This window comes from Dendropsophus ebraccatus, chromosome 1 (genome assembly GCF_027789765.1).
Source record: "Dendropsophus ebraccatus isolate aDenEbr1 chromosome 1, aDenEbr1.pat, whole genome shotgun sequence".
Classification (NCBI taxonomy): Eukaryota; Metazoa; Chordata; class Amphibia; order Anura; family Hylidae; genus Dendropsophus; species Dendropsophus ebraccatus.
In genome coordinates, this window is record NC_091454.1 from 125,788,461 (window position 1) to 125,801,966 (window position 13,506).

The 13,506-nt window shown below is 46.8% G+C and overlaps 1 protein-coding gene across 1 annotated transcript in view; it reads right to left on the minus strand.

The window, feature by feature from the left end:
- The window catches only part of ELAPOR2 (endosome-lysosome associated apoptosis and autophagy regulator family member 2), a 93,096-nt gene that overhangs the window by 56,905 nt on the left and 22,685 nt on the right, over nt 1-13,506 (minus strand). The window contains exon 2 of the mRNA XM_069978415.1: nt 11,747-11,867. Coding sequence (XP_069834516.1) covers nt 11,747-11,867 — 121 coding nt within the window. The remainder of the gene's footprint in view (nt 1-11,746; nt 11,868-13,506) is intronic.

Genomic DNA, 13,506 nt, shown 5'->3' on the forward strand with positions numbered 1-13,506 from the left:
TCTCCTTCACGTGACAGATATCTAAAGTGTCCGCAGATTGGAACCTGAATTAGATGTGATAGATAGTAGAGATGAGCACACTGTCGGATTAATCTGACGATGTTAGCAGTTTAGAACATTGAAAAAAAAACTCCTCCTCGGGCACCACCAATATTGTATTAACTGAGTGCTAGCCACTAGACTCCAAAGGACATGGTACAAAAAGACAAGGAACTGAGTATAGAAAGGCAGGCTGAACCTCAATATATAATGTACAAAATATCTATAGATTATCTATTGATATTTTGTACATTATATATTGAGGTGTAGCCTGCCTTTCTATACTTAGTTTCTTGTCTTTTTATAGCAGTTTAGAACATGACTTGCAGCCGACAGATTCACTTTGAGGGTAACTTCACACGTAACAGAAAAGCAGCGGATTTCGCGTCATCCTGCTGTGAGTATGTAAGCGGCAGCTCCCTTAACCCTCAGCATACATTACCCGTCCGCGCTCTGGCTTGTTTTGTGGCTCCTGCCGACTGGACGTCCCGCTCAGCCAATCAGTGTGCTGCGGCGGGACAGCGCATTGTTGGCTGGGATGGGGGACATGGGGGATGACACGAAGAGGGATGACAACTCCGCTGCAATTATGTAATCCTATTGAAACTCAGAGTAGCGTAATCACAGCGGATTTCGTTGTCAACATGCAGCATGAAATCTGCTGCGATTTCGTTACGTGTGTAGCTACCCTAAAGAAACACTGAGCAAGAGTGATCCAGTATCCACTATCTAAATAAGTAAGTAAATAAGTAAGTAAATAAGTAATAAGTAAATAAGTAAATAAGTAAATAAGTAAGGTTCCCTCTTCACAGAGAGATTTATCTGACAGATTCTTGAAGTCAAAACCAGGAACAGGCTATAAACAGAAAACAGGTCATAAAGGAAAGACTGGAGGGGGCGTGGCTTGCCAATGGAGGAGTGAGGACGCGTCTTGGCTCTGCTCCGCTCCAGCCCTCACCCTAACACCCCGTTAAGGCTGAACCACCTACCTTTTCTTATCCCATGAACCGCCCGAGGAAGGAGAGGAACTCTCCGGCTACCTCTGAGGCTGATTTGGGCTCGATCCGGCATTTCTTTGACAAGAAAACAGGCAGAAGCTCTAAGACCTCCAGCACTAAGATGGCCGCCGCCACGCGCGCCACTGCCTCTGCCCGCCTGCATGAACATGGTGCGGTCTCCCCGACACCCTCAGGTCGCTCCCGAGGTACAGATATGGAGGAATCTGATGATGACTGGGACCTCAAGACATATATAAAAGCGTTACCCACGAAAGAGGACTTTGAACGCTGCGTCACACGGCTGGAGACCAGCTACAAGAAAGAGGTAGATGCTATCAGGGGGGAAATTAAGCACTTAGGCCACAGAGTGCTTGAGTTAGATAACCAACAGGAGGCTATACAAGACAGGCTGAACTCTCACTCTGCCATTCTGCATGATCACTCGGTTAAAATACAGGATCTCCTCACTATGCAGGAGGACATTGAAAATCGCCATAGGCGTAATAATATCCGCCTGCTCGGCATCCCTGAGACTGTGCTGCCTCCTGACCTAGAGGCTGCAGCCCAGTGTCTGTTTGCTACTCTCCTTGGCCCCGACCACAATGTTCCGATTGAACTGGACCGTATACACCGGTCCCTAGGTGCTAAACCTCCTGAAAATGCCCCTCCGAGGGATGTACTCTGTCGGGTGCACTTTTATAAGGAAAAAGACAAGATCATGGCAGCGGCCATAGGCAACGGCCCCTTCGATCTGGATGGCACACCTATAACCTTATTGCCTGACCTATCACGCCGCACCCTGCAGCTTCGCGGAGCCCTCAAACCCATCTTAGAGGCGCTGAGAGAGAAAGGTATACAGTACAGATGGGGGTTCCCCTTCCAGCTGATAGTCCGCCATGGCGGTAAGTCAGTGATTTTCCGACACCTTGGTGATCTGCCTGCTTTCTTGGAGCCCTCGGACTGCCTATGATCTCGCTCCCAGATTGGTTGTCTGTCTTGGTCCCGGTAGACCCCCCGCGCAGGGAAAGATGGCATGAGGTTCCACGCAGAAACAGATCCTCTGGCTCTCCGACTACTCCAAGCAATAGCCCTCCAACCTGAAGTGACTGTATCCTGTTATTTCTTCCTGCCGTTAATACGGCTTCTGTTGGGGAACTGCGCTACTGAGTCATGAACATTGCTGATAGTACTTGTACTATCCCCTATCATTTTCTCCATGTTTGATTTGGGTGTTGTTATTGGTTCGGCTTACACGTTTGTGGCATTTTCTAAGTTCATTTGTGGTGAGCGTTATGCTCATCATGGGGTGTCTGGGGGAGGGGGGTGGGGGTGGGAAGTGGGTGCGGAGCCTCTTTACGGGTCCTTTTGGTTTCCTGGGCTTTCATCCCCCCCAGTAGGGCTTGTAGGCAGCTGGCTGACTATGATCATACTTGTATTCTGTATCTTTCTTTTTCTTTTTTTCAGTGGAGCACAGATTCATATTTAGTTATGTTTTGCACTTGCTTTTCTTATGGAAGACTTTATCTTTCTTTTGTTTGTTTTCTCAGTTGTTTTCTTACATTCTGTCTCTTTTCTTTCTTTCTTTCTCTACCCTTCCCTGCTACTAACCCCTCTCCCCCCCCTTCCTCCCTTCCCTCCTTTCCTTCCTCCCTTCCCTCCCTTTCTAGCCACCACCCTCCCTACCCCCTGACCCTTTCCCGCTTCCCCTTTAGATGACCTCCTATGGATACTATAAAGGTATGTTCCTTTAATGTGAAAGGCATGAATGTGCCCCAAAAGCGAAGCCAAATTCTATATTACCTCCAGAAGCGTAAGGTCTCTATAGCACTGTTTCAGGAAACGCACTTCCAGACGGTGTTTTGCCCTAAGCTCTCGTATAGAGATTACCCAACTTGGTATCATGCCACAAATGATAAGGCAAAATGTAAGAGAGTCTCTATTGCCTTCCATCGTTCCTTTCAGCCGGACATTACCAATGTATTGAGAGACCCTTTGGGTCGTTACCTTTGTTTACAATTTTCATACGCCTCACAATTGTTCACTGTTGTCTCTGTTTATTTCCCAAATCAGGGCCAGGTCCAATTTGGACTAGATTTTCTCCACCGTTTGGATGAGTTTGCAGGTTCCTCTAAGATCATCATGGGCGGGGATTTTAACTGGGTCTGGAACCCAGAATTAGACTCCTCCAGCGGTAAGTCATCCCTTTCCTTTGCAGCGCTGCGTAGACTGAGGAAAGAATTCCACTCCCACCACCTTATAAACGCCTGGCGCGTATTGCACCCGACCAATAAAGATTATACTTTCTTCTCCTCTCCCCACTCCTCATATAGCCGCCTGGATATGATATTTGTCAGCCACCCGCTCTTATCATGCACACCTACGGCCTCTATTGATGCCATAGTCTGGTATGATCATGCTCCAGTTCATTTGGGCCTGGAGTTCAATAAGCATAGCTATCGGCCTTTCTCATGGAGGCTCAATGATCATTTGTTACGTGACTCTTTGTGCCATTCTGAGGTACAAAATGTCATCACTACCTTCCTAGAAACTCAGAGAACTGATCCTACAGCTGCACCTATTAAATGGGAAGCCTTGAAGTGTACGGTTCGTGGTATCTTCATGGCCAATGGGGCGCGGCTCAAAAAGGCGAACTCCCTAAAACTCCAGCAACTATTTGCCACTCTGGCTCAGGCTGAGACACAGAATAAGAGGGCCTTTTCTGTTGAACTCCAGGCCCAGATCTCTACAACCCGCCAACTGATTCTTTCAGCTCTGGATAAAAAATATCTCTGTATGCGTGAGAAATTGCACCGGGGCTATTATGAACATGCTGATAAGAGTGGCTCGTGGTTGGCAAGATCTCTGCATGCGAGAAAGTCCTCCTCATATGTCCTTTCCCTTAACTCTGCTTCTAGGGGGAAATTGCACACCACATCTCAAATTTTGGAGGAATTTCGGTCCTACTATGAATCCTTGTATCAACTGAAACCTAAATTCTCTCAACTTTCTCCTTCTTTACTTAAAGAGAAGATTCTTTCATATCTGCGTAAAAATAAACTTCCTACCATCCCGGAGGAGAAGTGGTTGGAATTGGAGCAACCCATGGGCCCTGAGGAACTGAGTGTGGCAATTAAGAATCTAGAAATTGGTAAGAGCCCGGGGCCCGTTTTTATAAGACGTTCAGTGGATCCCTCGCCTCCCCGCTGCTGGAATCTTACAACTCCATCTTACAGGGTGCTTGTTTTCTGCCTCAGGCCCTCAGCGCTCATATATCGGTTATCCCGAAGCCGGGTAGGGATAGGGAAGCTTGCTCCAATTATCGCCCTATATCTCTAATTAATCTAGATATTAAAATGTATTCTAAAATCCTTGCCATGTGGCTGGGTCCCTTGCTTCCCTCCCTGGTTCACTACGACCAAGTTGGATTCGTGCCCGGGAGGGAGGCCAGAGACAACACCCTCATGACGTCCTCTCTCATGGCCGCCGCCAGACAATATAAGATTCCCACTTGTTTACTTTCTATTGACGCCGAAAAGGCATTCGATAGAATAGGTTGGGATTTCATGAAACTAGCCCTTGAGGAGATGGGCATGGGCCCTCACATGTTACAATTCATTCTTTCCCTCTATGAGGGTGCTCTTGCTTGTGTGAGGGTAAATGGGTCCCTGTCTTCTCCCTTTGCCATACGTAACGGGACAAGACAGGGATGCCCTCTGTCGCCCCTATTATATGCTCTCAAAATGCAGGGCCGATTCTGGGGTTTCTGCTGCCTGAGGCAAACCTCAGGCGGCCGCCCCCTGACAACCCCCCCCCCCCCCGCCGCCGTAACCGAATCACCCGCGCCTGCACCCCCCGCACCCCCCCCCCCCGCCGTAACCGAATCACCCGCGCCTGGACGCCCCGCACCCCCCCCCCCCCCCCCCCGCGGGCCGGCCCTGCAGCCACTCACCTGTCCTGCAGCAGCCGTCCCGTCCCGCTCACCGCTGTCTCCCGACCCTGCAGCCGCTCACCTGTCCTGCTGCAGCTGTCCCGTCCCACCGCTGTTCCTTTCTGCGCTCCAGTGCCGTCAGTCAGCAGCTGTCATCGCCCTCCAGAGAGTCGTGAGTGCCTGGGGTCAGCGGGGGCATCGCGGCCCCCGCTGACCACGGGCACTCACGACTCGCTGGAGGGCGATGACAGCTGCTGACTGACGGCGCGGGACAGCGGTAAGCATTGGCGGCGGGACCGGACGGCTGCGGCAGGACAGGTGAGCGGCTGCAGGCGCAGGGCTGCTGTCTGCCGCCCCCTGCAGGGGCGCAGAATCTGCCGCCTGAGGCGGAATACTCATTCCGCCTCATGGCAGAAACGGCCCTGTCAAAATGGAGCATCTGGCGGTGGCTCTGAGACAGAACCCTTCTATCCCTGGCCTATCACTCGGCGGACAGACACATAAATTCTCTCTTTATGCAGATGATCTGCTACTGTATCTTACCTCTCCACGAACTTCCTTACCTGCTATTCTGGCGGAGTTTGAGGAATTTGGCTCCATGGGTACTTACCCAAAGTCAATGCTCACAAATCTGAACTCCTGAATGTCTCCCTACCTTCAGGAGAGTTCGACTGGATAGCTACACAGTTCCCTTTTTTAGGTTCAACCCAGACAACTAAAGTATCTTGGCGTTAATATTACAAGTGACCTGAATGACTTATTTGGAGCCAACTTCCCCCCACTTCTGAAGTCTATTGAGACAAACCTGAGAGTTTGGTCCTCCCTCACCCTATCGTGGTTTGGTAAGATGGCAGCCCTAAAAATGGACATATTGCCTAAAATTCTTTATCTGATGCAGGCCTTACCATGTTCCATACCGGGGTCATACTTATCTAAACTTAGAACTCTGACATCCTGTTTTTTATGGCACCCTGGTAATCCGCGCATCTCACATAAAATCCTCATTAGGTCGAGGGAGGGAGGTGTGGGCCTACCGGACTTCAAACTTTATTACCGGGCGGCTGTCTGCACCCGGATTTTAGACTTATGCCATCATGGATCCACCAAGAGATGGGTGGCCTTTGAGACGGCACTTTCCCGGGCCCACCCCTCTGCCCTCCCGTGGCTCCCACCTTCTGATCGCCCGGTAGGTACCTCTGTTCCTTATGTGACAAGGCTGATCCACTCACTGTCCACTCATTTCTCAATGTGACTACTCCACAACTCTCCCAGAATGCAGCCATTGCAATAACCCAATCCCAGTGCTCATATGGACACGGGTTCTCTTCATGAGACAACCCCTGAAATGTGTATACAGTATAACTAGTTACAATAAAACATGTCTGTATTTTTTATAAGCAGGTCCAACAGGCATCACATCTACACCCATAGGGTACAAACACACACACCGTATACGCAGCATATTTTCTGCTGCGATACGCAGCAGATACGCAGCAGATTAGATCTAAATAACTGAACACAGCATCAAATCTGCACCATCAAATCTACTGCAGATCTGCTGCGTATACGGTGTGTGTTTGTACCCATAATCTAAATATTAGACACTTTCTGCAGTCTGGTACAATTAATGATTAATGTCTAAAAGATTTTCCGCTGTGCCCTCATTGCAGTGCATTAAGGGAAAGACACACTGCTGTTTTCATCAGCCAAGCTAACTCAGGACAATGGGGCTATTCACTTCAACAGATGTAGAGTGACACAGTCAATAGGGTGTGAATAAAGCAGTTATTACCTGTTGCTAAATAATTTACCACTCTGTAACTATACCAACACAAAAATCCAAAGGGAAATAAATATGACAGAACTTTCACTTACATATTTCTTTTTTTGTATTTGTTCCCCTAATATTTTGTACTTCTTTAATATAGAGACACTTTTATGCACTCCATTTTGGAAATAAACATTTAAGAATTCCATGGTATATTGGTTAAAGGGGTTATCTATCCTTTAAAAACTAATGGCCTTAGATAATCTGTAAGTCTTAGATTGTCAGGGGCCCAACTGCTGGCACGGTGGGCTGATCAGCTATTTGACCATGTAGTGAATATAATGTGGGTGTTGCAGCCTCTAAATGTACCTGCAACAGCTGTATTATTTGAAGTAGCAGTGCAAAGTACTGCAGAGTTATTCAGTTCACCTGCTTGGGACATCAGCGCAGCACCTCCTACTACCGCTATTAGTATGGCTATTCCATGTACAAGCCGAGATACATGTTGAGAGGCTGCCACACTCACCTATCTAATATAGATAGCCTATCCTGAGAGTAGACCAACTATTTCTAATGTTTGGATAGCCCCTTCAAAACACTGTACAATGAAAAGTTTAAAACGTTAAAAAATACATTGTAACAGGGATGTGGTAGCACAAATATTCCATACCTGAAGATGTTACCATTTACTGGCAGCAAGCAGAGATGCTTGATATAAATATAATTTTATACAATAAGTACGCTATACATAAAACAGAAATGGCATTTATACAGACTATGAACTTCAACAGCATTTCCAACCTAGCAGCTTATATGTAGATGCAGTCAGCATCCCTGTACGGATACTGCATAAAATCTATTCACTAAAGCAGCGTTTCCCAACCGGGGTGGCGCGGCACACTGGTGTGACGGGAGAACCCGCCAGGGGTGCCGCGGGATCCCGGTGGGAAATGTGCGCTGTCTCTTTAAGCATCCCAAGAAGCTGCAGCCGCGCAGCTCCTCGGGATGCACGGATCACTTTCATGTTCCGCCCGCACTATGAGCGGACGGAACATTAAAGTTAGCAGAATATAGGAGCAGGAAGTGTCAGCGTCCTGCTCCTATATTCGCTCCCATAGGCTGCCGGCACTTCATACCAGCAGCCTATGGGAGGCCGGGACATGACCTCTCCGGCAGGCGTGATGATGGGACGTCACCACGCCTGCCGGAAGTCCCGTCCCCGCGGCTCGCAAGATGGAGCCCGAAGAGGAGGAGGAGAGCTTCTGCCTGCAGCCACAGCGCGGATTAGGTGAGTAGGATGGTTTTTTTTTTTTTTTAGGGGCAGAGCAGGGGGCATTATTAGTTCATGGGGGGCACCTCTGGGGGCATTATTAGTTCATGGGGGGCACCTCTGGGGGCATTATTAGTGTATAGGGGCACCTCTGGGGGCATTATTAGTATATGGGGGCACCTCTGGGGGCATTATTAGTGTATGGGGGCACCTCTGGGGGCATTATTAGTATATGGGGGCACCTCTGGGGGCATTATTAGTATATGGGGGAACCTCTGGGGGCATTATTAGTATATGGGGGAACCTCTGGGGGCATTATTAGTATATGGGGGAACCTCTGGGGGCATTATTAGTGTATGGGGGCACCTCTGGGGGCATTATTAGTGTATGGGGGCACCTCTGGGGGCATTATTAGTATATGGGGGCACCTCTGGGGGCATTATTAGTATATGGGGGCACCTCTGGGGGCATTATTAGTGTATGGGGGGCACCTCTGGGGGCATTATTAGTGTATGGGGGGCACCTCTGGGGGCATTATTAGTATATGGGGGCACCTCTGGGGGCATTAGTAGTATATGGGGGTACCTCTGGGGGCATTATTAGTATATGGGGGGCACCTCTGGGGGCATTATTAGCTCATGGGGGCACCTCTGGGGGCATTATTAGTATATGGAGGCCACCCCTGGGGGATTATTAGTATATGGGGGCACCTCTGGGGGCATTATTAGTTCATGGGGCACCTCTGAGGGCATTAGTATATGGGGGCACCTCTGGGGGCATTATTAGTATATGGGGCACCTCTGGGGGCATTATTAGTATATGGGGCACCTCTGGGGGCATTATTAGTATATGGGGCACCTCTGGGGGCATTATTAGTATATGGGGGCACCTCTGGGGGCATTATTAGTGTATGGGGGCACCTCTGGGGGCATTATTAGTATATGGGGGCACCTCTTGGGGCATTATTAGTATATGGGGGCACCTCTGGGGGCATTATTAGTATATGGGGGCACCTCTGGGGGCATTATTAGTATATGGGGGCACCTCTGGGGGCATTATTAGTATATGGGGGAACCTCTGGGGGCATTATTAGTGTATGGGGGCACCTCTGGGGGCATTATTAGTATATGGGGGCACCTCTGGGGGCATTATTAGTATATGGGGGCACCTCTGGGGGCATTATTAGTGTATGGGGGCACCTCTGGGGGCATTATTAGTGTATGGGGGGCACCTCTGGGGGCATTATTAGTATATGGGGGCACCTCTGGGGGCATTAGTAGTATATGGGGGTACCTCTGGGGGCATTATTAGTATATGGGGGCACCTCTGGGGGCATTATTAGTATATGGGGCACCTCTGGGGGCATTATTAGTATATGGGGCACCTCTGGGGGCATTATTAGTATATGGGGCACCTCTGGGGGCATTATTAGTATATGGGGCACCTCTGGGGGCATTATTAGTATATGGGGGCACCTCTGGGGGCATTATTAGTATATGGGGGCACCTCTGGGGGCATTATTAGTATATGGGGGCACCTCTGGGGGCATTATTAGTATATGGGGGCACCTCTGGGGGCATTATTAGTATATGGGGGAACCTCTGGGGGCATTATTAGTATATGGGGGAACCTCTGGGGGCATTATTAGTGTATGGGGGCACCTCTGGGGGCATTATTAGTATATGGGGGCACCTCTGGGGGCATTATTAGTATATGGGGGCACCTCTGGGGGCATTATTAGTGTATGGGGGCACCTCTGGGGGCATTATTAGTGTATGGGGGGCACCTCTGGGGACATTATTAGTATATGGGGGCACCTCTGGGGGCATTAGTAGTATATGGGGGTACCTCTGGGGGCATTAGTAGTATATGGGGGTACCTCTGGGGGCATTATTAGTATATGGGGGCACCTCTGGGGGCATTATTAGCTCATGGGGGCACCTCTGGGGGCATTATTAGTATATGGAGGCCACCCCTGGGGGATTATTAGTATATGGGGGCACCTCTGGGGGCATTATTAGTTCATGGGGCACCTCTGGGGGCATTATTAGTATATGGGGCACCTCTGGGGGCATTATTAGTATATGGGGCACCTCTGGGGGCATTATTAGTATATGGGGCACCTCTGGGGCATTATTAGTATATGGGGGCACCTCTGGGGGCATTATTAGTTCATGGGGGCACCTCTGGGGGCATTATTAGCTCATGGGGGCACCTCTGGGGGCATTATTAGTATATGGAGGCCACCCCTGGGGCATTATTAGTATATGGGGGCACCTCTGGGGGCATTATTAGTTCATGGCGGCACCTCTGGGGGTATTATTAGTTCATGGCGGCACCTCTGGGGGCATTATTAGTATATGGGGGCACCTCTGGGGGCATTATTAGCTCATGGGGGAACCATTAGCTCATGGGGGCACCTTTGGGGGCATTATTAGTTCATGGGGGCACCTCTGGGGGCATTATTAGTTCATCACAGCAGGGGATCCTACATACAGGGGGCACAGCAGGGGATCCTACATACAGGGGGCATCCCACATCCCTACTCGCTTTACTGCACATAACACCAAACAGTGCGGAGCCTAAAAATGTGCGGAGCCTAAATTGTTTGTCTCGCAGGTTCTGAAGAGATGAAACGTATCTGGAAGAAATCATCATGGAGGACTGGACTTGATGGAGAGGAAAAGGGAAAGTGACGCCTCAGATCAAAGAAGACGTCACCTGTGAGTCACTGTATGACGGTTTTCTTATTTTGTAGAACATTATTTAGTAGGGGTGCCCCGAGGAAATTTTTTTTTCCAAGGTGTGCCCCGAGGTGGAAAAGGTTGGGAAGCACTGCACTAAAGCACCCAGACGGGAGGAATTACATTTAGACAGTAAACAGCAGTTTTTGCTGTATAAATTTAATATAACTTTGATGTCTCCATAAGATGGCTAAAACAAACAAACAAAAAAAAAAAAAAATAGTAAAACAGTGGAGTTGAGCCCAGTGACAATGATGCAGATGGGTAATAGTGCTACATTTTTATAATAGGTCAACACTGCAGGTCATATGCCTGTTGCGCTGTTACCCAAGTGAAAGCCCTGTGTCCACATGAGGCAAATAGCTCTCATTACAAAGTCCTTTACGCATAGCAGAATTAGGGACCCACAGTGACACCAAGCCTATTTAGTTTCCCCATTACGATGAATGCATGTGATACACACTACCAAAAAAATAATACTATTTACAATTTGGGGAATTAAAACCATTTCTTGGACTGACGAGTATTACTGTTTTCTGATATGCTTTCTTCATCAACTTCTCATGGTGTTCAGAATGGCACCAATGGGGGACTGGCAACAGGTGCAGCATACATTGCTATTTTTTCTGACACCGTGTTTTATAAGTTATATCTCTGGAATAGCCCTTTAAACTGTTTATCAATAAAATGAAACTTGGTTAACAATTTAAAGATATCACAGTAGCCAAACATTTTCACGTGCTTTCTAAACATAATTATGCTTACCTAAAGAAGTCAAGGTGATTATTACAGTTCTACAGTTACATTTTCATGAGACAACTTTGCAAGCTACAGGTGGCAATGATAATACAGGTAGCAGAGCATGAATTCAGTCCCTGAAGCGTGTAAGCAGCACATGGCTACATGATCTTAGCACATACCATGGCTTTGTATACAGTACTAAGACTAATCAATTTCACACACGAGGCAACATTGTCAGCTGTGTTACAGTCTACTTACTGCAGTCTTTTCCTTTGACAGGATCTGGCAATCCAAAGCATTGTTTTTCCGGATTTGGAATTGCAACTCTCCACCTGGATCCAGTGCTTTCACATTCTGTGTATTCATAATGATAATCGCCCTGAAAAATCCAATTTTTATATTCTGATTATAAGCATGTTGTATACTAATACAGTCACATTGAGTCCTTTGTAACATTACTGCAACAGAAGCACTGTCCTGGTATTCTATATGAGCTATATCTATAGGGTAACAGGATATATAAACGAATATATAAAATCCAACAACATTCTTAATCCGATATACAGTTTAGTGTGAAGTTACATAAAAATAACTGATAACATCATTCCATTCCCTTGTTCATGGTGCTGTTAGAACTGAGAGTCATAGGGGTCTGATCTTTTGCTTAAACAGATGAACATGATCTCATAAGAATATATATATATATATATATATATATATATATATATATATGTACTGTATAAATATATATATATATATATATGTACTGTATATATCAAAAGGTTACAAAATATCTCTGTGCAACATATAGCATTATTGATAAAAGAAGAGTACTATGAATCTTTCCATACATAGTCAATCTTACATAGTCTGATCTTCATATGATGCACATATAGTCTATTTACGGCTCTCTACAACTTTTACCAGCAATATAACTGGAGGGTTCATTCTTGATCCAAACACAGAACATTAGAGACGGCTGGGGTTCTGTGTCACTGGGATCTATAACCAGCTGTATTATTAACTGAGCAAATTGTGTCTCTCTGGGCACTGTCTGGCACAACGTGAAGATTGTATGTGAATATTGTAGGAGTGTGTGGGTAAGTATGGCACTGACCACTGCACTGGGTGACACCATGTGAGTATTGTGTGGCTTTAAGCAGGTTTTGCTTATATATAGGTAAATTAAATAAAAGTGAGAAGGATTATATTATTTCTGAGACTTAAAATTGAATTAACAGTAAAACAAATAGAGTCAGTTCTGTTCTCTGCAAGCAATGCACAAAGACATTTGGATTTCCTTTCAGTGGATGAGTAACGGAGTGGAAAACAAATGGCCAGCAATTTACTGAAATGATTGAGCTACAGTCTACTTTCTCAGAATGACTATGGAGAGAAAGCCAAAGCCTGAGTCTGGAAATATCATAACATTTCAATAGATCCAAAAGTTGTCCTTAGTGTCAGACACTGCAGTATGATTGATGGAGGAAGCCTACAACGCCTGACTCCATGCAAATGGAGTGGTAAACACTACGGGGCACATAGTTTATCCTATAGGACTTACTGTTTCCCCTCACAGTCCAAAGCATAATGGTAGATCAACTGATCCTCTAAAAGTATGTATAGGTATGACATAAAAGTGCACAGCTGATCCACGTGCCAGCAGTGTGGAAATTAGACTCTTTTTTTCCTCCTCAGGTAGCAGTGAAAGACTATAGAGCACTATCAAAAACATCACTGTTTGGTTTTACCACATTTGGGAGTGCTGCATAGTTCTTTATTGCTTTTATGGAATTATTAAATTGTAGATTATCATGGAAATTTTAAAGGGCTGATATGTTTGAACAGGAAAAAGAAAGAACAAGATTTAGGTGTGTACAACTGTTCCAGTTTTATGGAAAGCAGTTCAGAATTTGCAGTGAAGTAACCATGCAGGAAACTTGTTTCATCCCCAGGAAACAGATGAAGAGACACATATCACAGGTCCGCAGCCTGCAGGGAATGTGTACTCTGAACAT